We start from the raw sequence: 27,820 nt of genomic DNA on the forward strand, positions 1-27,820 counted from the left end.
TTATGTTTTGAAGATTGTGTATTAGCGGTGGTACGGTTAAATCCTGGCATCCCAAATACTCAAAATATAATGCTTATTGCCTTCCTGGAAATAATGGGGTACAATACTTGCTACAAGGTGATTGTAGTCCAGGATTAAACATTGGAGAATGGATACATGAAAATAAGTGTTGATTTGGTTTTGCTTGATGGACTTTTTTCTTTTTTTTACATCATTTGCTTGCATCCACATGACCGTGTTGCTTTGCGTGCATGTACGTAAATCAGGAAAGAAAGCGAAGATTTGTTTGAATTATACTTGTGCTTACTGTTATCCCCCATCTTTCGCAGATTGTTAGTCTAGTTGTCACAATGTAAATTCTTTTTGGAAATAGGATGTTCATGAATTGTTTGTAAATTCTGCGGGAATCTGAAATTCTACTTTTTCTACTCTAAAAGGTTGTTAAACATGCAGGGTTTTGAGTATTTCATCTTTAAAATTCTGTGTTAATCGCTAGTTTTAAAAGCTCTGCAAGTCACAGGACGTTTCTCAGCATCCGTTTTGAGCTGATTGCCTGCAATTGCCACGTGAGTATTGTAACACCCTGCACAAAGCTCTCTGTATGGATGGATGTAAGGAACCGTTGCATTAAAAACTGTTGTGGTGACAGCCGTTTTTGCTGGAAAACACCTTTAGCAGCTAGTCTGCTGCCCACTGACCTGGGGAAGACTAAGCGGATTGATCTGCTTAATGGATGAGCCAAATTAGAGCAGCTTGTTTTCAGGAGGGTCCGTGCGGATTAGTCTGCAGCAAACGTCTGAGGAGGATTGCGCGGAAACTGCTTCGCGCTTGTAAACATTTGTTGAGCAGTGTGAGCTGCTTGGCATCAGTCCCTGCTCTCCCTGCTCTTCCTCCTTCGGTAGGTGCAGGCTGGTTTTGTATAGGAGAATATTCTTTCTTTATTTATTTTTATTCTTTCTGAGACGCACTGTGCTTTTGATTGTGTCCGACAGATCAGACCATACAGTAACTAGTGGTAATGCTACATCAGTTGCATACTGGACTGTTTATCAAGAATTTTTAATAGGATATTTTCCAATTTTCCAGCTGCTGTTTTATCCTAATTTTTGCTTCCCCCCCACCTCTCCCCGGTTCCTGGAAACTTTCACATCCTCTTGCAAGGACAAAGGACCATATTCATCCCAGCGCAGCTCTGTTCAGAGGAATTACACCAAGAATTAGTGGGGGTGGCGGTTAAGCACAGTGTTCTTAGCATATAACTCACGAAGCTGTGGCCAAAATTAATATTTCTGATCTATTTTGCCCTGTATGCGTATAACTAATAAACAGAAACCACGGAGCAGAAACCACAGAACAGATGCTAGCGACGCTTAAAGCTAGTGTAGAAGTGCTTATACCAGCATGAAACGATTCAATAAGGGGAAGAAAAATCTGCTTCAGCAGTATAAGCTCTTAGACAAAACTAGTATAGGAGGTGGCAACACTGGTACGAATAAGGCTACAAGGCTTTTTATGCGGCTTGATTGGCATTTATTTTTCCATATGAAACCGGATTTTTGGCTTTCTTCCATTGGCAGAAAAATTTCATCGGCTTTCTTCTGTTGGCAAAAAAATTTCTAGAATTCCCATGGTGTTTGGGGGTTTTTTTCTTCAGAAGGAATAAGGTGATAGAAAACTTGAAATTCTGTCATCAGATGTATGCGCATGCAAGCTTTGCGGCTCGGTGCCCTTTGGGCATGTCTGTGCTTCAGTTTAAGGAGCTCTTTACCAAGCCTCAGAGAAGCATTAGTCCTTCTGACAAGTTCCATTTTTTACAGGCTGTCATACCAAATAAGTTGTGTGATTGAACTTGGAGTATTTTAGAGATGATTCCTATCTGCCGTTGATATATCGTAGTCATCCTTGCTTCTGTTAAATTAAAATTAGTAGTCACTTACTTTATATTCAGTGTGTATTTTAAAGTCTATATAGAATAAAAAAGCTGTTTAATCTACAGCACAACTACAGACAGGTAGCAGGAGGTATTTTTATGACGGATGCCTGGAAAGGGAGGATGGGGTAGCAGGAGGATTTATTTAGTGCTGATGTTGTGGTTGGCTCTCCATAGTACTCAAAAATAGATCGTGCTGCAAATAGTTTATCATCCATTTTAATGAAACGGAATATATATTTATGGAAGGAAGGCAAGTTTCTTGGAAAAGGGGCCTTTTAAAAGTGATGTTGGACTGCATGTGCAGCAAGCTAACCTGGTTTCAGCCCTCGGTGGTCGTAAATAAAAAGCGATGGCTGTTCTCTCACCTGCGTCTCCCTCGTACCATTGAATTTCCCCTAGAAAACCTGCACGTTGCAGGAGCAACTAAGTCACTGTCCTTCTCGAGTTAAATGCACCAGCGTAGATGGCAAGCGTAGCGCTTGCTTGGAGGCAACGTAATGTTTGTTATTTCCAGGCTTTTCGAGTAGGGAGATACAGGGGTGGCTGTATGCAACTGTGGCTGGGGGAATCTCTGTTTTTTGCAGCATAGTTGAAGTTCTCCTGAATTTCCACCAGCAATATTTATTTGTTCTTTGAACATCTTAAAACCCCTATCTGGACCCACCCGACAGGCTACAAACAGTTTTCACTTGCAAGTAAAAATACTCATCAATATAAGTACCAGTAATTTGCCAGATCATTTTAAAGCTTGTGGATTTTGTTTTGGGGCAGTCCCGTTTTCGGCTCTTGGCCCTCACGATAATTTCTTGGTGGCCTGAGAGCTCTGTACTACTTTCGGCGTTGTGGATAGAAGATGCTTCAGCCACTTACTTATTTTGATCCGTGATCTTTATCTGGTTTGGGTGTTTGCTGTCCTGTGGCTCGTCTGTACGGTTCCTCCCACTCCCTGGCTCCAAGTTTGCTCCTCGCTTTGCCAAACGCTAGCGGGGAAAAAAAAGCACTTTCTCCAGGAATCTCCCCCTCGTGGAGAAAAATGGAAAAAGCGATCAGGAGGCCTGGCTTTGATGAAGCGGGAGGACAAAACGCCGGTTGTTTGACTTCAGCAAACCGGCAGAGAGATGAACAAGTGCCAGGTTCTGCGACTGCCGCGTGACGGGATCTGCCAGGTTCGCTCTTTTGTTAGTTTGGGCTTGGCTGTGCGCTCAAAAGAAGCTGCTGCTTTTGAACTGGCTCGTGTTTTCCGCATTATCTCAACACCAGGCGTTACTTTAAAAACGATAAAAAAAAAAAAATCTTTCTCTGGCTTCTTTGGCAAGGAGGAAATTACGCAGCCAAAGACTGGGGAGATGCACTGCACCCAAGTTTAGTGGCGTTAGCCTAATAATTGTAACAGAAACCTGTAATCCTTTTCAAATCTGTTACTCTGTTGCCATATCTGCTTTGTTTCTGTCATACTGGTGTGTAACATTTTCATCTCGCTCTGTTTGCTCTGGTTCTATTAATGTAACTGCGTGTGCGAGCAGGCAAAATGAAGAGCCTTGTGGATTGAATTATGATTGAATGAACTTCATTTCTCCTAAACTAGAAAAGCTCTTAACTAGTTGGCATCTGTTTCAATGTATCTGTCCGTGGGATGCATTTTAGTTTGGCTGTTTGCTCTTGCATACTGCTTCTATCACAGAGGTATCTAGTACTTAACTTGGAGTAGAATTGCCAGACTAGATTAGACGGAAGATTCTGATATAGGGCCAGAGTTATGACTTAAGTACTTTCGCCATGTTGACAATATTGTACTATCAAATTGTTCTTAAAATTTTATATTTTTTTGTTCCTCATTACAGGGGTCAAACTCCTGCTGAATCAGACTTTCAAGTGCTTGAAATTGCCCGGAAACTGGAAATGTATGGTATTAGATTTCACCTTGCATCTGACCGTGAGGGCACAAAAATTAACCTAGCTGTTTCACACATGGGCGTACTAGTATTCCAGGTAACGTGGGGAAAGCATACTGCTTACACGCGTCTGTCTTTGCATTAGAATGCCTGGGCAGTCGGTGTCTCATTTTAATTTCAAGTTTGTCCATTGACTTGAAAACGCAGAATATTTTAACGGTCAACTGAATGTCATTTAGGCCCCCAAATTATTGTTTTAATAATGTTTAATGTTGTTTAATGTTGTGTTAATGTTACAATGTATTATTGTTGGAACAATGTCACTGTTAGAAGTTTCACTGAAGTTGTTGGACCAATTAAAGTTACTACTTTCTTAGTATTAAATAAGTGACTAGATGGTTAGAGTTGTATTTATGGATGCTATCATATGCTTTTCCTCTCCAGAAAACACACAGGCAGCAGATCTGCTAGAATATTTTCATTTGCGCACTCGTATTTTCTGTTCAATATGTATCTTACCTGTTACCTTGTAGCAACATCTCTTCAGAGATGCATCAGCCACTGTAGTCTTTAAATTCCTTTCGATCTTCCTCGTAGCCTCTCAGCCACGGAGGTTTCCATCTTCCCTGGTACCTTGTATTTCACCTCATTTGGGTCTTTCTCCCAAAGTACCATTTCCTCTTCTCCGTTTTCCCCCTTGCTTTCAGAGGGCAACACAGGATCTGCTGCCGTACCAAATGCTGCGAGAGGTCTCCTTCCCTTAGGCTTTGGGACTGAGTGAGACAGGGAAGGAAGGACTGATGTTGGGCAGCAGGCGTCATTTTGCCAGAGTGAAATTAGAGCCTGTTTTTTGCCCCTGATGATTAAAACGATGACTTGTGAGCAAGAAAGCTTGGAAGGATTCCTTATATGCATGGCAACTGCTCCTCAATATATTGCACTGCTGAATTAGAAAAGGGGGAGGTGTCCTTTGCGCTTGTTACTCTAGTATCAGTACTTTAAAAGCTATGATCTCGCTTGTATTCCCATCATGTTGTAAGCTTTCTGTCACAAATGCAAGTCTCAAAACCTGAGATTTTGCAGACATTGGGTGGTGTTAGGAAAAATCAGCTTGCAGGAGTATGTAGAGTTCTGTAAGCAGTGCAAGGGAAAAGGAAAACATGTTAAATAAAATGCAACTCTGATCTTGTTTCTGCCATATAGTATCCCGAATATTGATGAGGTTAAAATTTTCGTTTTCCTTCCTCTTAGATTTTCAAGGTTTTTTAAATTCGATTCTAGTGTCTGCTCAGAAATGACATACCGCTTGTAGTTGTCCCTGTATTGAAATATAAAGCTGCTTAAAGGAATGTTGTTAGCAGAAATAAGGATTGAGCAGAGGGGGTTGGCCGAGGGTGGGGTGTGCACGTGTGTGTGTGTACGCATGCAACAGAACGCTGCTTGTGGCTGTTGCTTCTGAAACTCTTGCTTCAACTTTTACTGTTTTAATTCAGGGTAATACGAAAATCAACACCTTCAACTGGTCTAAGGTCCGTAAACTAAGCTTCAAGAGGAAAAGATTCCTTATTAAACTCCACCCAGAGGTCCGTGTAAGTTTTACCATAATAATAGGCTTGACAGCATATAAATATATATATATTCTTAAGTATTATCAGAAACACTAGAGCCTGTAACTTTACAAAACATCTTCGCTTCACATCTTCGCTGAAGGTTTGGCTTCATCATTAAAGTAAAAACCTTTCTTTTCTCATCCTATGTCTTCATTTTGCATTTCTTAGATTTTAATGTTCTACCTTGGTTTATTTTAGACATAGACATACACATGTAAATCTAAGATTAAAAAAAAAATTAGAATAAAGTATTCAGTGTGTCCTGCTTGTGTACTTTTTCTCTGAAAAAAGTTACATTTAATATTTGTATTGTATATAAATGTGTTTATTGCTTAAAAAAATTTTCAGGGCTACAGTCTCCTCTTTGCATTGTGAAGAGGGACACAGAAGTTCAAGCAAAAGGTTGTGTGAACTTGGAAAAGTGGAGGCAAGTCAGTTAGAAGCTCTTTGAAGCATGCAGTGTCTGACCAGCTGTGTTGAGTGGGACAGTGTGCAGTATCCTGCCTGCAGGACTGAGGCGTGAAGGGTCAGAACTAGAGTGGACGTTCTAGGTACTAAGGACCCAAAAAGCTGAAGCAAAACTCTGGCAAATTAATACATGGAGGTTAATCTCATACGAGCTCCCTGATCCATTATAATCAAAATGAGCTAAGATAACTTAAGCAGTTGAAATAGTAAATCTTAGCTGTTTTGATAAAAGCGTGTTAGGGAGTGCTTTGGGCTTTAGCTTCTTAAGAGAATGATTTAGTGCACTGCTCTTAGAAGACAGTTGTTTTTTATAACCGTTGGCTCTAGGAATGTGGTGAACATGTTGTGCTTGCCTGAAAAGGTGGCTATAGCATCCCTTGATACAAATGGAAAGAAAGTAACCTGACATGCCTCAGGAAACAATAGATGGCTGAGATTGTATTGTTGGAACTTAAAATTAAGAAATATATGGCTACTTTTACTACAGCTTTATCTTTTTTATGTGTCTGTGTAGCAGAAGTGTTGTTTTATTTTTCATGCTTGGCTATAGTAGTACAACAGGTTTTCGTATCACAGATGTCACCACAGTCATCATTCCTTCCCTTGCTGCTTCCACGCTAGATGACTACATTATACAACATAGGGTATCTAATAATCAGTTTGTATCCAATACAACATAGGGTTGAAGAGTTGTAGAGTGAGGAAAAATATATACATAATATAGTTATATGCATCTCAGAAACTTGAATCAACACATGCTCTCTGCAGGTATAGTATAGTAGAGAGATAACTGTGTTCTGAAATATGCAATATCTTTCAGTCTCTTCTAAATCTCAGGAAGTGAGAGAAGCATCGGAACTTTTTTAAAGAAGTATTTAAAAATAACTACTGTTGCACTTAAATGTTTTAATTCCTTTCAAATTGTTAACTTTATCATCCATATTTCTTAATGTGAATTGTATCCAGCATGTTTCTGAACTCTTAGTCAAGTGTATTTTAAGCCTTTTTACATTTTCAGTGTAAACAAATGTTTTTGAAAACTATTAAATGATTTTAAACTGCATTCAGGATCATAACCTCTGCCTTAGGGAGTATGAGATGTGACTTAGGAAAATACTGCATCTCACTGCAGTTCAATATTTTTAGTTGCATATATTTGCTTTTTCCTATTCACCTCCATTGACGTTTTACATGCTACTTGAGCTTTTGTATTTTGTTCCCAGGGCCCATATCAAGATACACTGGAGTTTCTTTTGGGAAGTAGGGATGAGTGTAAAAACTTCTGGAAAATCTGTGTTGAATATCATACATTCTTTAGGCTGTTTGATCAGCCCAAGCCGAAGGCTAAAGCGGTGTTCTTCACCAGAGGGTCTTCATTCAGATACAGGTAGGGAGAAACATAACAAATTTATTAAAACTGAACTTTTTATAACTTAGAAAATGAGAATAAGAGGAAAAAATATTCTGAAGTAATTCCATTTAAATTAAAGACTTATCTTTTATGGATTTATAAAAACTTTGCTCCAAACCTGACCATAATTTTTATCTACTGCATTTCATAACATCTGTACTTTTTTGGGTTCACAGTGGGCGAACGCAGAAGCAGCTAGTGGATTATATTAAGGACAGTGGGATGAGGAAAACTCCATATGAAAGGTAAATACAAAGGTTTTTGCAAAGTAAAATATTAGTTGAGACTTTCAGAGTGCCCTTATAATTTCTTGAATTTCAGTGTTTTTAACTGATGCTTGGTGGCATTGTCTTTTGCTGACTTTATAGTTACTAAGGTCTACCTCAAATTTAAGAAAGCTGAACTAAATTTTTTGCCAATTTATAATTTTGTGATGATGCAGAGCAGCTTATGAAAGTTTCAGTATTGCTTTTTAATATTTGTGGGCAGTGTGTGACTTAGCCATCTAGAAGGTCTGTGAAGATGCACTGAACTTAGTGAGGACTTGTACGTGTGTCTCTGTATTCACGTGGTTTGGCCAAAAGGTAATGGTACGCGAGACTCCAGCTTCTTCCATTCTTTCTGAAGCTGATGTAGCCTAATGTGTTTCAAGAGTAAATTAACAGCGTGCACCTTAACATTAACCACATGTTGCATACGTGTCTTTCTTGTCCTAGTATTTATGTAATCACAAGGTAAGTTCAACTCACGAACAGGGCAGTGAAGCAGTGGCGGGGGAAGGTTGGGTTCCTTTTTCGGCAGTACTGAGCTGCAAATTTGAGTCAAGCCGTGCTGTGTCGTCGTCACTTTGCGTGAAACAGTCTGGGAGCCCTCTTACGGGTTACACTGTTTTGGCAAAAGGGTGCAAGGGAACAGCTGAAGCAGTAGCATCAAATTCCAACTTAAATCCAAATGGTCATAGTTTTCTGTTCTTGAACATCATTTCTCTTATGTGCATGACGTCATGCTGCTTGCGTCCTTTGGCAGTATTGGGTCATTTCTCTTGTGTAGAGATCATGTCTTGAGAACAAACTAAATGCTCATATTGAAGACCACTGACATTTATAGATATAATCTGATATAGGATATGATGCAAAGCAAAGTAATTTTAAATGACACTCATTACCGATACACTTTTTTGACCTTGGGTGTCATAATATACAGGTGGAAAATTGAAGTGTGGAGACTGTTATATCTAAAATTACACTAATAACCAGTGGTAGAGCATGTAATTGAACTTGGGTTCTGAAAGTCTGGAAATATGGCCTTAAACTTCCCTTCACTTCTAAAAATAAAAAGGTTTGAAAATGAAAAAAAGTTTTGAAATGAAGTAATTTTACAGTGAAAATGGATTTACTTACTTGGCTATGAAACCATTCTATCTACATGTAGGAAGCTTTTCATAGTCTCTTAAGTGAAAGATTATATGAATTTAAATAGGGCTTTCAAAAAGTTTTCATTAATCTCTGCTATTAATGAATATTTTTAGTGTCTTGGACTCTGGCTGAGCTCCTTTTCTGTATGAAAGATTTTTTTCTAGTAAATAATTGCCATAGAATGAATCTAACCATCAGTGTTATGTAAGATATCACTTTTTGGGATGTATTGTACAGGCTGTTATATGCCATAAATTACATGGTTGACTGGAAGATAAATTATGTGTATAATTCTTATAGATGAACTTGTTCTGTTTTGAGGCTGTTCATTTGTGGATGTTTATACTGATGACAAAGGAAGAAACTAAACTGAACGCTACTTAGTCTGTTCTTTTGTCCCATTTTGCTCTCGTTCTTCTTCAGTGGTGTGAATGATCTGAATCTTGCTTCATTCCCTTTTCTGTACCTTTCTGGCTCCTGTGTTGTTTAATTTAGAACTGTTGCAACTCTTTAAATCTTGGCGTAGTCACTAATGAAACATGAGAAAATAAATCTTGGAACTTTTCTGTGGGCTATCAGAATGGAAGTAGCTGAACAGGGAAGGGAGAAGGCTGGCTGATATCTTGGATACTCACAGGATGCTCTCTTTTCTGCAGGCGGCACAGCAAAGCTAGAGCGTCTGCTCACACTTCAAACACAGATGTGCCAAAACAGGTTAGTTCTGCAGCACTCTAGATATTGCAGTCCAAGATGACTGCAAAGGAAAGCTGTTCTGATTGCATTGTTTGACTGGAATCACTTTCACTTCCCCCCCCCCCCCCCCAAGTGGTATCAGTTTTAATAGTTATAGCTAATGGAGTCTAAAGTGAGTAGTATTTTCCTTCTCATAGTTCCTCTTAACTGAAAGGAAGATGTCATACTTCCTAGTTACTACTATTTCAGAGGATTAGTTTGTTTTCAGCAAGTATATAGCAGCTTTTTCTGTAGTCTGAGTTCATCATATAGATGCAAGAGGTTAAGAAAGCATTGCAGGATTTGGCTCTCCTTGTTATGTGTTTTCCTTTCCCTTGTGGATCTTTTCTCAGCAGAGGGTATAAAATACGTGGATTTAATTTTCCATTCAGTTATGAAAATCTGTGAAAAAAGACCTTTCATCTTTTGGGGGATGCTGGGTCTATTTCTGTATACAAAGCTTTATTTGCTAGAAAGGGAGCTCTTTTGAAGCATGCATTCCTTCTGTAACAGGAACCAGATGTTGCATTTGTTTTTCTGTATTACAAAATAATCTTTTTACCTGCTCTGTTTTTATTTCCCCTCAGAGTGTCCCATTCACTGAGGGCTTGAGAACCCCAGCGTCTCCTGCCTTAGCAACAGCCCCCTTCCACTCAGTTCATTCATCGACCACTCCTACTACTGTCCTGCCCATCTTTGCAGAAACCAGCCCTTCCTCTGTGGACCCCCGAGCACCATACACAAGGATTCCAGAAAAAAACACTGCAACGCCAGCAGAAGAAACTGGGAGGAAACTGATGCAGCAGCCTGGATCTTCCATGCTCCAGTCATTCCAAGGTGTTGGGTTTGGTAGTGTTGCAGGAAACTGTAACTCTGCTTGTCCTGTTGTTGAGAGTGGTTGTGGTTTAGATCTAGATGTAGAGAAGAGTGGTAGAGAGAGTAGGGTTGCTGTTTGTAAAAATGACAATGATGAGGATGACTTTACCACGGGTGTTTTCATTGCTGAAAAAGAGCATCAGCACTGCAGTAGGGGTGCCCCGCTTTTCACATTGACAAATTCACCGTTACAGGTTTCGGAGGAATTTATTGATGATGACCCAGCAGAAATTTCCTTTTTTGCTGGGGGATCTGAGGCATTTTCATACGTGTACAGTGGTTTAGAGTTAAAGGGCTCCGAGTTTTCTAAGCATGCATCAGAGTCACCTGGCTTAACTAAAGATGTCCTTCAGCAAAATATGGGCTCTCCTCAGTCAAGCCCTGACAGGTACTCAACAGAAGCAGTTGATATGAATATGGAAGATGAGTTTGAATTTGAAGAAGGGAGTGATTTCAATGGTAATGAGAGACCATCAGATACCTCCGAATTGTTTGAGGTTAAGGCACAAGCGAGCAGAATGCAAAGCCTTCTGAGCCCTTCTGAAACAAGTTCTCTCATAAACAACCGTTCTGAAAGCAGTTCCCTCAATAATTTGCCACTGAACGGTACCTCCTCCCTGCACACGTATAGCTCTGCTAATCATTCTGAGGCTAGCTCTATGGTGAATTTCCCAGCCTATTCCGTTCGCTCCGAGTCCAGTTCAGCCTTTCAGTTCACTGACATTATTGATCAGCTGGAACAGCTGAGCTACCCACCTACCACTACAGAAGAATCGAGCAGTACAGATACAGACTCCTGGGACTCTGAAACCGCTGCTCCACTGGATGTCAATCTTTTCTTTAGTAATCCTTTTGCTCAAGCAACTGGCGAGAACTTTACTTTTGACTTTCAGAATAATTTAAAAAATCTCGCTCAAGAAGACTGGACAGAAAAAGCACATGTCAATCACTGATTGGTACGTTGATTTTTGTGATGGATTCCTCTATGCTGTTCAGACTTAGAAGTCAAAAGAAGGGTACAGTGTCAGTCACTTTGAGCTGGAAAATTCTAATCTGGTGGCTGGATTTTAACTCATATCATACAGTTGATTTTCTTTTGTCTTCAGTTTCCCTGAAAGCATCCTAGCTTTGGTACTGCACTATATGCATGACACTGCATCCAGAACGTGTTACAATAGGCTGTGATGTTTCCAAAATACTAAGTTTAGGAAAACCCAGTAATTTTGGTGAGCATCAGCTGGCTCATGCAGACTTATCAGAAATTACAGTATATCAAATGGGTTTTCTTGGCCATAAATACGTGTCTGTAAGAGTCTGCTGTAATATACTGTTCCTCCAACACCTGAATGCAACAGTCCTTTTTGCAGATGCTGGTTAACAAGCCGCCACATTCAGTAAATAAGCTGTTGTCCTGTACTGCAGTGGGAATCCTCTTTTTTTTTTTTTCCACAATCAAAAAAGAAAAAAAAAGGGCAATCTTCAAATCAGCTATGAAGGATCGTTTTAAAATATCAAAACTATGCAACATGTCTGCTGTATACCTCAAAGAATAAATATCTTACATAGTAGTTTAGAAGAGGGGAATGTATGCAAGATCAACTGAAAATAGGAGTCATCAAAACTTCTTTTGAAGACAATCATTATATTTTCTGATTACAAAGTGCCTTCAGCAGTCCAGCAACAGGCAAGTTTGCGGCTGTTTTGCAGTAGTTTGGAGAGATATGCACAGACTATAAAAGCACTTAATCCCCATTGCATTTTGTCTAACCTTATTTTTCTTTATTTAATCACACTGCATAAGAATGCTTACAAATTAGTTAATTCAAGGTGCTAAATCTACTTTATCTGGGGAAGACAGGTGGCAGTAAATCTGGTGATAGCTTTAATTTTTCTTTAAAGTATGTGCTATGTTCAGCAAAAGACTGTTTAGGTAAAATTGCTCCTTTCTGAGAAATTATTTGAGATGTTGGAAAAGAGTGCGTGCTGTAGGCAACAGTTACAGCTTCACTGCTTACATATATATTTTTAGTCAATTGACTTTGAAAGGAGATCATATGTAATTTTGGAAGCAAAATTGAGAAAATAGTTACTTAATTGATCACATGGAATTTAGCAACATTTGTTCAAGTGAGACAGTAAAAGTTACAAAGCATACTTCCTCTCTGTCAACTTGATGGATGTTCTTGTCTGGGATGAAATTCTGAGGTTCGTCTTTGAATAACGTTTTTAGAGTACTTAGCTTTTGTGCAAGGACGAATGTGAAATACATAATACCTTACAGAAATCTTGGGATGGAAAGCATCATCTCCTGCAGTCGTTTGGTTTGGTTTGCCTGTTGTCCAGTTCGTAATCCTTTGCAGTTTCCAGAAGGGGATCATACAGTACTAATATAATCAACTCCTTCTAAAACAAGCAGGTTATAATGATGAGCAAAGTTTTGTGCTCATAGATTTATTATTCTTATCAATTTTATTATATGTGGACTTGTTAAAACACTTTTATTCTTTAATCAAACATTTAAAAAAAACCCTGCTATTTGACAGAGTTCTCATAACCGGAAATTCAAAGGAGTCTCTCGCAATGCATGGCAGAGCATAACGAAGCAAAATGTCCTTCAGTCACCTGTTTCTTTAGTTTAGTGTTTCTGAAGGCACGATTGTCCCTCACAGCACTTACTCTAATGTTGTGGTTATTGTGTGCTCATTGGCTTGAATGGAATCACTGTTATTCCTTTAGAAGCTTGTCTTTTGCCAGTGGCACAGAAAATCAAACCTATATAGAACAAAGAATTAGTTTGGACTTTCAGTCATGTTTAATCGTCTTTTTTCTCATTTATAAATGCTATACATGAATTGTTTTTATTTTTTGTTCTGTTGAATGTGTATTCTGACTCTTTGACTTTATTCATACCTGTGGATATGATGTCATGGATGTTTAATGTGACATTGGTAAATAGGCACTTGGAGGAGGTCTTCAGTTGTATCCAAAGCTGGTACCTTTATGTTTTTAGGCTGGTTATCTTCTTTCCCTCCCACAACTACATTACGTAACTCAAGAAAGGAGGAAAAAAGAAAAAAAGACTTCTGTCTGAGAACATTTTTTACAGGTAGTAGAGGTGGGGACAAATCTATAGCTAAAGATGTAGAGGAAGGCTTTTAATTTTCTTTGATCTCTTTAAAAAAGAATCAAGAGTCTGCTATTTAAAAATAACCTTGTCTGCCTATGTTTTACATTTTGTGCCTCAATGACAAGCATTCTTTCTCAATCTATTAGAATTGCTTAACATGGGAATAAATCCGACTAAATTCTCTAGATTTTCAAAAGATCTTAGAAACATGCTGTTTATGTCTTTTCAATAAATACGCTTGGTAATCCTGAGAGGAAGCTTGCTAATACATTTTCCTGCAAAGCAATTAATCCGAAAACGTATCTGTAATGTTTTTCTTCTTGTATTTTGCAGCTACACCAATCTTTTATTGGCAATTTTAAATCTCAGGGATTCTTCAAAAAATACTCTTTGAGAGTCTTAATGCGATGCCCCTTTTATTTTCTAAAGGAACCGGAGTGACTAGAATCTTGCCCTCAGATCTTTAGCTTTGAGCAAGACGCAGGGAACCACAGGTCAGGCCTTGGGCTGGTCTGTGGGGGTGTGGGGAGGGGAAGAGTAGCAAGAGAAAGCTTTGGCCCAGATATAGAGCTGTTCAGATGAAGATCTTAGTGATGCATGTCGTCAGAAACACAGATCTTTCACATCTTCTGACTCTATTTTGTATCCGAAGTCAGGATGCTGAGATAAGGACAGTGCTGGTCTCCACCTAAAAGACAGTGTCCTCTGCCAGGACTGCACACACAAGCGCTGCTGCTTTCTCCTTCTCGAGCTGTGGGATGCTGAAAAGCAGAGCAGTGCCATATCCTTCTCTGACTCCCCTGAATCCTATAAAGAAGCTCAAAAGATAAAATACTAGCTGAAGGACTGCTGGAAATGCTGCTTCTCTAAGAGTTCAGTACTGCTACCCATACCCCTGGCACCTGCTAGTTACATCTTTGCCGTTGTTAATTGTCAAGATATGGCTCTCACGGTTCTCTGGATTTTTCTGTTTTTTAAAGCTATATGGCTTCTGAGGATATAGCTGGATGTTTGGCTATTTTGTTTTATTCTTGTTTTTCCAGATAGGCACAAAAGTGGAGGAGAGAATTTAGTTTGTAAGTAGCATTTTTATTGCACCGGGGAAGCTGTGAGAAAAAGTTCTTCAACGTTTCCTCCAGAGGAATAAATTGAGCTTCATTTTCCTTTCATGGGAGACGTAGAGAAAAGCAGCCTGCCTTCAAGGGAATGGGGCAGTTTGGTGCTTCTCAGTGAACTTCAGCACCAACTGCAAGTTCTTTCAGTGCATTAGAGTCATGCCAGGCATCCTCTTCTCCTCCTGGCTGTCTCCTGATATGGCTGGACAAGGTGAGAGGAGGGAAGGGCTTTCCGGTCTCCGTTTCTGATGTTTTTCCTTGCATAGTGTAAGGAAATTGGTGGACTTCAGTGCAGTGTGTGCTTATATCCCGAATTCAGGCTCTGCTGATAGGCTTTCAGTGTTACTCCTTTCAGTTTGTTTTGTTTCGTTTATACAATGTTGATACTGCTAAAACTTAGTTCCTGGTACTGATTGTATTTTTTTTCCTGAGCACAAAAGCTTTCTTTTCAAGAAGATGAGTAGTACGCTACCAGGTGTTGAAATGGTGCTGGCCACCTAAACTTGAGAGCTGGGACGCTTGCAGAACCTGAGTAGTGAAAGCTGCTGTGGGAATCATGTGACATGCAAAAGGGGGGAGATTATGTAGGAAAAATCGGAAGATCTTTGTGGAGCATCCTCAGCATGCTCACCTTGAGGAGGAGGAATTTGAGGAGCTGTGGTAGGAGCAGTTAAGAGCCTGAGTGCAAAACCTCACTTGTCAGAAGTGAGAGGTCGTCTTCTCCTTCCCCCCGCCATTCCCATTGCTGAGGTACGTTGTTTCATGTTTACTTTCTGCCCCATCTATGGAAGGTTGGGAGGGACGTAATGATACTCGAGGTACTGACATCTTTAATCAACATACAGGTTTTATTGCCACACATTTGCAGCAACAAGGACCACCGTGGTATGGAAAATACTTTTTGCTTGCGGTTCTTCTGCGCCTGGCTGTTTATCCACCAACGGCTGCAGGTTTATTTAAGTGAAGGGAGAGCATAGCACAGAAGCATTGCTCTTGTTCCTCAGCGAGATAGTGGTATTTTCCATCCTTTTACTTCTGTTCTTCTCTGTTTTGTGGATCCTAATTGGGCAAATGTTTGCAGTCATGGGAAGTACATCAATATTAGTGGCTTTCTTAAATTAGTTACGCTGATAGATCTGGCTCTGTTGTGAGGTCCTCAACGTGTGCATCACAGTGTGACTAAAAGACATTAAGAAATGTGCATCTTAAAAACATACTTTGATCTGCACCTCTACTCCTGTATGTGTGTATCTACAATCATACTACACCTATACTCATTTATTAAATGTAAAGCAGTACATGAGAACATCTTGATCTTTGCCTGTGTAGTTAGTAGAGCTCTTTTAATTTGCACAATAGCAGTCGGAGAATATTCTCTGACCTATCAGCCACCCGGTTAAACATTGATAAAGTTTACTAGCCTTGTATTATCTGTTATGTGTATACTTTGTAATTTTAAAATACTCATTCCTTATTGAAGTAATACATGCTGTATATTTCCCAGGAATTATCATATTTTATCTTAGGATGGAATAGGGCAATACATTGATCTTTCAACTTTCACTTTAAATTCCAGTGAATTTCAAAGTTACTGGATAAAAAGAAGTATTTGACCTCCTTTATCCTGTGTACTTCTGTATTGTGGTTGTAGGTGATTTTGTTTAAGGGTTTGTTTTGTTTGCTTTGGGGTGGCGGTAGGTTTTGTTTGGTTGCCGATCTCGATAAGGTTAAGATTGTGTGGAGACGCTAATAAAAGTCATATTATTTTATGCTTTTTGGTGCAAACCTGTCGGTAAGTCATTCCCATTATTGTCATTTTGCAAAAAATTCTATGCATACCAGGTATTCACTGAATGAATGGGTATACAATCCGATTTTCATTGCAGTCCTCTAGCTGTAGTTTTTAGCAGATCCTACATTGAACTTGTCACAAATGCTATGTGTATATGTACGGGCATACATATACACTATATGTACGAATATTGTGAGCCTTTATAGTTCCCAGTCTATATCACAAAATCCACTTAATTTATTCTCTGCTTGTGGGCTGTTAGATCAGCCCACTGAATGAGCTGGAACTTTGCAGGTTTTAAATTCGGAGTGTGGCTGATTAAACCTGCTTTGCAGGTAGACGGTGCTGTAAATTTTGTAAACTCACAATATTCTGCTGTCGCTTCAGTGTGCGAGGCTTGCGGGACAGCCAGTAATATGGTTTGTGGCAGAGTTCTCAAATTGGTAAAAATGCCTAATTATCCACATGTACAGGGGTACACATACATGCCTTGGTTAGAGGGAATCCCCGGCTAAATAGGCGCTGCTGGTTTCAGGAAGGGATTACACGGAGAAAACAAAGGGGGCTGGAATTTCTGAACTGATCTCTTCAACTTTATCTTTTTTATACAGTGAATGTTTTATTGAATTACATGTTGGGATTTTTAATATCTCTGTTTCTGTTCAGATTGCCAATTATGAACCTGCAGATTTGTACTAATTCATAATTTTAATTGTTTATGCAATAAAATAAGGAAAACTTTGATATAAATGACAACATGGGCTTTTTAGCTTTATTTTTCTTTACCCTTGTGTTTGAAATAGAATAAATACTTGTTCTCCTAGCCAAGGCATCTTAGGGTTTTACTACCAGCTTTCTCAAGGCAGTTTTTCCTCATGTACACCTTTGAAAGTAGAGCATAGCTAGGGCAAATACTGATGTGTGTTTGTCAAATTATTGTTTTGTGCAAACCTTCTGCTTGGGATACAGATAGGGCTAAAAGTTAAGATTTCTTTATGGGGTTATATTTATTGTGGAGACTTTTTTTTTCTTTTTTCAAATTGAGTGTGTCCCTTGGACTGTCTGCTGTATAATTTGTTTTTATAGGTAACCTATCTTTTACGTTAAGCATAGTGTATGTGGGCAAACAAGTAGCTTCATATTTTCTAGGTTCAAAGTTCTTCAGGAATCTGTGCCCAGTATCTGGGCAAATCTTCTTTTCCTTAATAATGTAAACATTTGCTTAAAAAAAACTACGTCAGTAATACTTGTGTAAGTAAACTGAGCAGATTTGTGGGCTAATTTGAATTTACTAATTTTGGGGAGCTATTTTCTATTCTGTATTTGCTGAGTTATAAAACAGTAAAAAGCAAAAAAAAATACCACACCAAAAAACTGCTTGGGTTGGTTTTCAGCCAGCAGGAGTTGTAGTATAACACTGCTTCTGACTTCCTTTTGAACATGAAGAGATTTTAGAACAAACCACATCATATTATTTTATTACCGTGGTTAAATTTGATTAACTGTTTTCATTGCAAATTTGAACCTATTCTTACACAGAAGCAAGGAAAAAAATCTGCCTGACGGGAATAAACCATCCGGGTTGAAATCGTGCCCATTCGTTTTAGCTGTGCTGCAAGCAGAGAGGTTTGTGCAAAGCAGTGATTTGAGCAAATACGGGTCAGTATTTGCCTGAGCTTCGCTGCCCTTCCCAGCCCTGTGCATAGAGGCGCCGGAGTCATTCATGGGCCTTTAAAAATCACCCTAAACTAATCAGTGGCGCTCAAAAGCATGCGTATCGATGCAGCAGAAATAGAATTCTAACACTATATAACAATATAAAGGTTTAAAAAGCATGGTATATAACAACAGGTATGTATTGTCTCTTGTCTACAGTAGTATAGGCCTAAAAAAGAGGTGGAAGGAGGCAAAAAAAAAGGGCAACCATTTCACATCCGGGACATCAAGTGTCAAGTTGATAACAAAGGACTCTTCTACAGTATTTATATGTGTGTGTAACTTAAGTAAACAGAGTTTCATTAAGGCGCGTGTCAGCTTTAAAGTGTTCTGATACCAGTTTGAGTAGAATAAGAAAGAAATCTAGGAATTTAAAGTTCCTTAGATCATTTCTTTTCAAGATTCTCTACCTCCAAGCCATCTCCGTTTATGTTAAAGAGAAAATTTGCAGGGGAAAAATGTACTTGTTGTGGTATTTTGAAATAAGGAAGATTCAGGATATTCTAGGATTCTGGCATGTGGTACCTTAGCTTGCAGAATACTTTTATGTAGAAATCATAATTTGGTGTGCAGGTGTTACGAGTTCAGCAGGTCATTGGGCAGGAGCGGGAATCTGGGCTCCAGATAACTGTGCATGCAGTTTTTTAGCATAAAAAAGTCATGTCTGTTTAAAAAATACATATATATGTCCATAAAGGGCATCTACCAATTAGATGCAGTGGGAAACTCCCTTCTGATAAGGAACTGAGCTGCTAATGCTTGAACTTCACATAGCTTTTAATATGTCCAATGATGATTGTAGTCATTAAGATACCATTTTTCATAGCTTTCGCTGAACTGTTTTAAGTATTTAGGTGTAAAGCTTTATGGAACCAGTACTCGCACTTTATTTTTGTCAAGCTTTGCATTCAAATCTGGCTTTATGTGTATTGTTTAATTTAGATTGAAGAATGGAAATACCCTCTGAAAAATAACTGGACAGTGATACCAAAGGCTTCACGTATGTTGTCTCAGTCTAAATCAAATGAGGACTGCTTGTATTTTAAAAAACTTTTAGTAAAAGCTAGTCTATGTTAACATAATTAGCAAAACCTCTATTCTAATGTACTGACCTAGCCCCCTAGTGGGGACTGTATAACATATATATATAGATAAAAAACATATATATAGTGGGGACTTTTGCCATTTTAAATTATATTAATATAGGAGGAAAGCTGTGAGCTGTGTGCTTTTTTTCCGTGTTCTGAAACAACGGATAGCGAGTAGTCTCTGTAATGCAAGGTGTGCCAGATCCTACATTTGGATTTTCAGATCTGAAGATCAAATTCTAGTCTTTTCAGTCTGTGTAACCACAGTTGCAATAATTTTTTAGTCCAGATTCTGCCTCTAACCTGGACCGCCTCATGCTTTTGGGCTTCACATTTCTCAAGATTTATGGTGCTGACAAGGAGATGGGGAGGAAGAAATGAAAACTTAATATTATCAGCTCGTGTGCTTCTGAAGGCACACAGAAAAGAGAGTTGTTGGACAGCTGGGATCCTAAAACCCAGAGGCACTTCTAAAGTCAGAACCACAATTTAAATTCGAATGCATGATTTTTAATCTTTATTTTTTCAATGTGTTTGGTTGTTTGAAGATAAATATTTTCTCTCTTAACTATTGTATAAATATGCTTCACTTTAGCTTGTTTTATAGTTGCAAAAATGTCTTAGTATATATATATATATATGGAATCTTTTAATAGTTCATTAGAGTAAACACATCACATGACTGATTTCAGGCAACAGAAGTTGTAGGGTCTGATGGTTCAGATTATAAAAATTGGTGTTATGGTTAAAAAAAAAAAAGCAGTCTAGCTGATTTTTCTCTTACTCAATTTTTTCTAGTTACAGAAAATAGCTGTAATTTCTCATTTGTGTTGGTTTCTTTTTACTGCTGAGGCTTGATCAGTAAGCTGGTTGCATCTCCCTAGCATGCCCTGCTGCCGCTATGCCTAACGCGGTACCCGAAGCTGCTTTGTGTTAATGTAATAATTTGCAATTCAGACCTAAAACCTGGCTACTGTGTGCTTTCTTCCTCGCTTTCCCTGGCGTTGCTGGCTGAACGAGCACTTAGTTCCTGGTGTCAAGTAGCAGTTTTCCAAAACTTTTCCTCCACTACCCACCTCTCTGAAGATTGCACTGGGCAAAGAAGTGTCTTCCCTGTAAAATGCCTAGGAGTTTAGTGAAGATATCGGCAGCATTTCTGATAGCCTGGCAAATAAGAAGCGTGTGGCTTCTTCTCCAGCAAGGACAGTTCTAGATGATTGTGAATGAAGTTTGGATATGCGAATTGAATTTAAATAGATTTCCCTTGGTCAAAACAAAAAAAAAGTGTGTTAACTTTAATATCAGTGAAAGGGATGGGAGTCGAATACTCTTGAAGAAAATACAAGGTAAGGTAATGCTTACAGCAGCTGGTTTAAAGGCATTTAAAAAAGGCTTTGAATTTGAGCGCAACCCCTCACGTCTGCATACACTGAAGATCAGTCACTACTGAAAAATAAATTCCTGCTCCAGGCAGAGAAAGCATTTAAGGTGCGTCAGTAACTGACACTTCCCCCAAATGTTTCAGTGTTTCTCTCGGTGAAAAGCAGAGTGGGCATATATTTGTATTAAGTCATAGTTTCATATATTAGGTAGAGACCATCACTTTTTTATAGCTGAACGACAGAGGAACGCAGCATAAACAATTATAAAAAAACAATTTATCGATACTATGTAGTAACTGCGCACGATACGGCTAGTTATCCTCAAAGTCCGTAGCTGTGTTTATCCAAACTACAGTGCTGTTGGAATATTTTGCACTTAGCCTTCATGTGTGCATTTTATTTTTATTCGTGCTGGTCTTTTTCAAAATTGTGTGTTTTTCTTTGCTTAAAACCTATCCAGTTATAACTAAATAGCATGCGCATTTTGATCTTCCCGTCAATACTTCTGCCTAGTTAGGAGTTTCCTCCACTGAAAAGCTATTGAGAGCATCAGCCACCTCTCAGACTGTTGCGTAGTTTCTTCCTCCATCACCCCTTTCCCGGGAGAATACGGAGTTACCTTATAGCTTGTCTGCTTGCCCCGGAGCTCCCCCTTTGCTGCTCCGGGAGAGAAACGCTGTCAGGCATGTGAAAGGACGCTGAGAACGAAAATTTCACTGCACGCTTGTAACATCGTCTGCCAAGATATGTCGTCGTGCGTGTTTATATGGAGCATTTCAACAGCATGCTCCGGATAATAAACCAGCACAGGCTGCTGCATGACATCGTGTAGTCTCTTGTAGAAAAGACAAAACTGAGGGTGCTAAACTAACCTGGGAGCATCCCGTTACAGGAGTTGCCTTAACTGGATACCGCTGCTTGCAAACGGCAGTTGCGACAGCTCTTCCGTGAGTTCTTTGTTGTTTTTTATCCTAGGGAAGTAAATGATAGGCTACGTGGTGTCTCCCTTTGACTGCCAGTACGCAGGGCAAGGGCAGGGCTGTCCCGGAGACTTGCCACCGGCGAGGTGATGGGCATTTCCATCTGGAGGTGGGCAGAGAGGAAGCCGTGTGCTTTTACGTCTCGGATTCTGTTTATTGTTTCCGGCTTCCCGATGGGTTGAACGTGCCTTTCGTTTTCATAATTTACGCTGGCTTCAGGGAACAGGGATCTCGATGTCAGATACGAGTGAGCGAGCGTTTAAAATTAACTTCATGGCCATCTTCTCCTGTTAGCGGTGCTAAGGTAAACACTAGAACAGCTAGGCAGGCCGCGGTGTTTGTCTGTAGCACATGACTTCTGCTCCCCATGCGTTTGGACATGGCAGACATTGAGAAGACTACAACTTCGGCACGTGTAGCTAGAGGAGAAAGTCAAGAAACTCCTTACTTGTGTAGAACTTGTAGCTTATTTATTTATCTATTTTTTTTAAGCTGTCTTCTATCTTGTTCCAGCACCTCCAACAAGTAAAAGCAGACTCCCAGTAAACTGCTGTCTCCGTAATGCTTTTGTACGTGAAACAAATATTAGGCTTTGTTACTTTCTTGTGTTAACATTAAAAGCAGTTGGAACGACGGAAATGCTCGGGCAGAAACAATCCGCGCTCCAGAAAGACTTTGCTTGACCAGTGTATTAATAGTTAACTTTGCAGCCTCGATAATCTGAATCTCTTCCAGGTGACTGAGTGCAGCAGTGTTTAGCTTCCTGCATTTGTCAATGTGAAAACACGCACTTCTGCTTCCTCATCATTGTCATGCTGCAGCTACGCGTTTAAGTGGTTTTGCTTCCTGAGCCAAAGAACAGCAACCGACTCCTGCCAATAGCGAAGCAAAAAGCTCCTAAGTGCTTCTCCTCCGGCACGCGTGCCGTGTATGCGCGTGAAGGGATACTAGATGTTCAAGGAGGGTCGTTTTTTTAAAGCCTTTTTAAATGATTTTTAGGCAGTCTGACAACAGCAAGAGAATTAACGTGGAAAGCTAATTTTAGGATTAACACAAAGGTTGCATGTGCCAAAGTTGTACAAAGTTGAATAGGGAGTGGGTGTGATGATAGGGAGGGAAAGAGTGATGTCAACCTGCTCTCCGTTTTCTGCGGGCAGATGGTAATTCCATGGAAAATAGGGATTTGCAGTTATCGGGCCAGGAAAATCAGTCATGTAAATCAAAGTTCATTTCAGAAATGGATACGGAAGAAGGAACCACTACGGTACAGTGTATTGTTTTAGTAGGTGTAAAGCAGTGTGGTCCAATGAACTGAGCTCAAGACTTTGATTTGGGAACTAATGAGTTCACATTTTTTGGCTTTGCCATTGTGTTTTTTTTGTTGTTGTTGGTTGGTTGGTTGGGTTTTTTTTGCCTTTGGTCGGGTAACTTAGCCCGTGTTGCTTTCTGCCTATAGTGCAAAATGAGTAATACTGTGGAGCGTTGCAAGCATGATTTAATGTTTAAACAGTATGGTAAAAGCGATAGATCCTGAAGTGCTGCTACCTGTTTAGTCGTTTGATCCAGTGAAGCTTGCCTATTTATGACAGGGAAGATCAGAAAAAAAATAGTTGAGTTTAGTCAACAATTTTGTGGTCGTGGTGTGAATAGTTGGGATGTCTGCTGTCTTTGTTTGGTCCCAGAAAACAGATTTCACCATGGACCCCAGCGGGTGTCTGCATGCTGTTTCTAAGGAGTCTGCCAAAGGGAGGAGAGCAACTGCTGTTAGTAGGCTTAAATTCACTGCATGGTGGTCTTATCTGTTGGAAATCTTTAAAGGATCCACAAATCAAAAAAAAAAAAAAAGATTGAAAATCACTAATCTAGAACAAAGCATTGCATATTACTCCTGTTGCGTGGCAAAACATGTCTGAAACGAGGTAGTATCCATCCAGTTACAATTCTTGTTTTACACAGTGCCTCAAAACCATTTCTCTTTGCTGAGATCAGGGTCATATTCCATTCATACACTTAGCGGAAGAGCTAGGAATGAAATCTAGTGCATGGTCCCTTTTTGTATAGCAACATGTTTTTCTCCCATAGGTACAACTTTTGGAGATTCCCTGAACTCTGAATACATTTTTAGCTAATGTTGTCTTTTTGATTTTTTTTTTTTTTTTTTTTTCTGGAGTGGAGAATAGCACAGTGATTTGTCCTTGCTTCTCTTTGGGGTGAAAATGGAATTCTTATTTTAAAAGAGGAAAAGTGTTCTTGTTACTGTAGTATAATCCTGTGTTGTGAACCCTATTACTCAACAAAATCCAGTGGGATTTGAGCAATTTTCCCTGGACGCTAAACAATTTACTCATTCCCCTAAATGCAGTTTTAAAGTATCTCTCTGTAAACTGCCACTCAATAGCTGGTTGCTCAAGAAGCTCCAATTAAAGAGATGAACACTTAGAAGTAGAGGCATGTTTGTTTTTGTTTTTTTCTTTTTCCCCATTATGTGAGATTGCATTTGTGGTTTAACAGTGGGTAATTGCATGTTTTAGGTAAACTATTTTTGAAACAATTTTTTTCTCTCCTTTTCTACTCCATCTTCTCCTCCTCCCATTCTAGGCTTCTCAGCGGACCATTCTCAGCTCTCTCCCTTCACATTGAAGAGTCCCCTGAGCTTGAACCCGGCGTTTCAGGTGAATTTGAACTCAGCTGGCCAGGGTTCATCTCCTCTTCTGAGTCCTGTCCTGAGTGATGCTGGTGGTGCCAGGATAGAAGATGATGATGAAATGAAACGTAAGGTAAGATAATGGCACCACAGAGAACTCAAGTAATGAGAAAAGCTTTAATTTCAGGTGAGGAACTGTGCTTTTTGGTCATTGAATATTGATTGCATGATACCTTGTAGGAACACAGATGTGTTTGGATGTTAGTGTTGAAAAATCCTGTGCTGAGGATTTAATCACATCTGTTTATCCTGCTGTTACTGCAAGAGACTCCCATTGCCCTGCTGAGTGGTGAGGACATTCTCGGTGTCTCTTGCTGGAGTCAGATTTCAGTGTTTTAGCAGGAGCTCACTGCAGAGGGCTCCAGAGCAGCAGGAAGGTGGTTTCACAATGTCTTTTATATTGCAGTATTTAAAAGGGTATATTTCAAATACACTTGATGTCTCTTTGACAGTAATGGTGCACTTGGTGCCTTTTGGGCTCTAACTGTGTTATATTAGAGCGTAAAAACCACTTGCCCTTGTGTTGGAAGTGTTGAAAAGACAGTTGAAAGCAAGTGAACTGCTCAAGGTAGTTTTCACTAGGGAAGTACACTGAAGAGCAAAAAAGAAGGAGCTGTTGACTCTGGAAATCAGTTGTCTTTGGCTTATTCACTAACGAAAGATGGTGTCACACTGTGATATTAGCCCTTGCCTTAACTTTGCTGTGTGTTGTCAGATTTAACATGGGTCAGTTGATTGGACTGCGCTGTCTGTGCGAAGCGCTGTGTCATGTTAATAAAAATGTGTTCTAAAATGATTTAATTTACCATCGTAGAGAATAGCATAGAGCTAACATTTGTTAATGTCTAAGGTATGTTGTTCTTAGGTTCTTGACTTCTATACGCGTTCTTGCCACATGTTCTACATCAGTCCTCCAGGCCATTCTTTCTAGGTATAGCGGGACCTTTAAAATGGTACTGAGGTATCTGCTTTTGAGCTGCAGTGGACCCAGGCTCAGCTTCAGCTTTCCCAACAGCAGGCATTGTGGTGACTCTGTTTACACTCACCCAGGCATCTGTGGTGGTCTGGCTTATTCAGAAGAGCTGACTATATCGTTGGAGCTGCCCTCTCCATTGCTAATTCTTCTCTCTGCTGCGTGGTGGATAATGCTTTGGGTCTCACGCAAGCTTGAGACTTCTTTTCTGAAAACAGGGAAGCAAAAATGGCAGTGACTTCTGTGGGTGCAACAAATCTCAAAGCAGGAACAACTTTGTGTCCTCAAGATGTGCTTATGTTCCTTAGCCTGGACTTCTTTCCTTTCTTTCTACCAATAAGCACTGTTTGCCTTGACCATGAACTCCCCAGCTTCAGCACAGGAAGCTGCAAAGGTGAAGAAAGTGCAGGTTTCATGATGTGGGGCTTTCCTTATCTCTGTGGAGAGCTCAGGATTCAGCCCTGCTTTCCCAGGGATTCCCAGTTCTAAAACGTTTTTGGTCTGGAGGCCACCCCACCTTAAGTGTTTGAAACACAGAACTTTAGCTCTTTTCTGTGTGCTTCAGCACCACCGAGCAAGGCTCCTCTGCCTCAGTGATTGGTCTATATTCATATTCTCTGCTCACTCGAAGACTGCAGAGCCTTTCTGAAAGGTTTAAGTGAGTAGTGCTAATCCATAGATTCTGATTGCGGTCTCCCAGGAACTTCTCCAGAGTCTTATGTACTTTATGCAGCAGTCTGCTCTGGTCTGTGTGGCAATGCTGATGTACTACTTTGCAGTGCCGTCTGTTCATGTGCTTTGGTAAGGATTGGCTTCATGTACCTCCACAGCTTGTTGAAATGATAGACATGACCAGATGCCAGTGTGTGTTAAGATTTTTGTTTTTATTCATGCTGCACCATGTTATCAGGTTTTCACAGTGGTTGCTAGTAATAATAAGAAACCAGAACCAGCCCCAGCTCATCTTTCTTAAACAATGACTCCAAGCATTTAAACGCACTCAGAATAAATACATGCATGTGCGTGGGTGTATATGCGCAGACAAACACACACGCTTTTGCATGCACATGCTCTTTGACTACTTTTCAGATATGGATAACAAATTATGAGACTTTGCCCAGGTAGGCATCGTATTTGACAAACTTGCAATCCTTAGAGCACTGCATTTCTCCTGGTAAGACAGAGAAGTCCACCTAACGGCAAACATTCATGACCATTCTTCTGCAAGCTGCCTTGCTTGCTTGCCTTGCCTTGCTTCCTTGCAGAGAGAGCAGCCAGGTTTGTTGTCTCTTCAGTACTTGAGAAGAACCCAAGACTTTCCATTTCAGTGTGAGGAAGGCTCTGTTGTCCAAACTACCTTCCTTAGGGAGTCATTGGCCACAATGAAATCTATAGATTTCTGTGTAACCTCTAAGAAGCAGCCATCCTATTTACTCCTGCTTTTCTGCTCCCACCATCCAGTGGTCTAATCATCTTACCTCTGTCAGGATCCTCAGACAAGGTCACTGGCTCATGCCATTTGTTGTCATGTCTTCACCGTGTCTTTGACTGGGTGCTTTTTGGAGCTGTGCCACCAAGTGCAAGCTTGCTCGCTCTTGTTTCATCTCGGCTTGTTTCTTTTTGCAAACAGACTGGCTAGGCTGATGATGTGCACCATCTCCAATAACTACAGCATCTGGTTTGTCTCCTTGATCCCAAACCCCATTTCCCTGTTATTGTGCAATTGGTTATGCACACTTAACATGGTTTTAAGAAGGCTTGAACATCTTTATTCACAAACTCCAGCAGAGGATATTGATGATAGTAAAGCTGTGATAATACTGTTAGTTCGGCAAGAAGTTTGCAATCTCATCTTCCCCGAGGTGTGCACTTCCATGTTGGCATTCAACCATCCCACTAGAAGTATTTTCGGTTAGTTACAGGGCAGTGCAGTGTCAGCGCATACTCTTTCCTTTTGGTTTATTTCTAGCCTAGGTGGTCTTTGCCAAAACCCTGAAAGCGGCGGAGGCCTTTCTGAGAGAACGTAGCCTGTGCATACTCCCCAAACGGACTGGTGCTCTCATGAACAGGGGTAGATTAGCTGCTCCAGGCTCATAGCGAATGTACAGAAATCTCACCGATTTCGGAGAGCAAAGGTGCCGCTCTGGACTTAGTGCTGCCAAAGCTCGCTTCTGCCATGGCTGTTTTCTAACTAAGGGAGCCCTTCTGAGACCTGCAGTGCAGCTACACGGAGCTCCGTTCCTCCTTTGGCCAAGCGCTGCAACGTGACAGAAGCATGTAGCTTTGGGCAGACGCTCGTCTCTTGGGCCTCCGAAGAACTGGTTCAGATCGTGGGATAGTGCTAAGAATCACCCATAGGGTGGATGTGTTATAAATAAATGCTCACAGGAGAGAGGAAGGTTTCATGAGTAACTGGGAGTTGAGATAAAATTTTGTGGGTCGTTCGTCCCCACGCGCACACACACTTTCAGCCTCGCTATCTAATTTAGACTTACCGAGGTAGAACTGCTGAGGGCCATAAAAATGGGGCCTTTCGTGCCACATTTGTTGAGCAGATAAAGGGCATGGGCAAGGCCAAGGCCAGCAGGTACTATGAAGGTTTTAAA

The 27,820-nt window shown here is 40.1% G+C and overlaps 1 protein-coding gene across 6 annotated transcripts in view; it reads left to right on the forward strand.

Moving 5' to 3' along the window:
• Positions 1-27,820, forward strand: part of FARP2 (FERM, ARH/RhoGEF and pleckstrin domain protein 2) — a 102,275-nt gene that overhangs the window by 51,080 nt on the left and 23,375 nt on the right. For 5 of the 6 annotated variants that reach the window (XR_010885064.1, XM_067302093.1, XM_067302092.1 and 2 more), the window contains 7 exons: positions 3,775-3,922; positions 5,319-5,414; positions 7,127-7,290; positions 7,491-7,559; positions 9,386-9,443; positions 10,049-10,298; positions 24,136-24,314. Coding sequence is in view for 5 of the 6 variants with exons in the window: in XM_067302093.1 (XP_067158194.1) it covers positions 3,775-3,922; positions 5,319-5,414; positions 7,127-7,290; positions 7,491-7,559; positions 9,386-9,443; positions 10,049-10,298; positions 24,136-24,314 (964 nt within the window). In the remaining variant the exon portion in view is untranslated. The remainder of the gene's footprint in view (positions 1-3,774; positions 3,923-5,318; positions 5,415-7,126; positions 7,291-7,490; positions 7,560-9,385; positions 9,444-10,048; positions 10,299-24,135; positions 24,315-27,820) is intronic. The other variant, XM_067302095.1, reaches the window with a different exon arrangement.

The sequence above is a fragment of the Apteryx mantelli genome, chromosome 9 (genome assembly GCF_036417845.1).
Source record: "Apteryx mantelli isolate bAptMan1 chromosome 9, bAptMan1.hap1, whole genome shotgun sequence".
NCBI lineage: Eukaryota > Metazoa > Chordata > Aves > Apterygiformes > Apterygidae > Apteryx > Apteryx mantelli.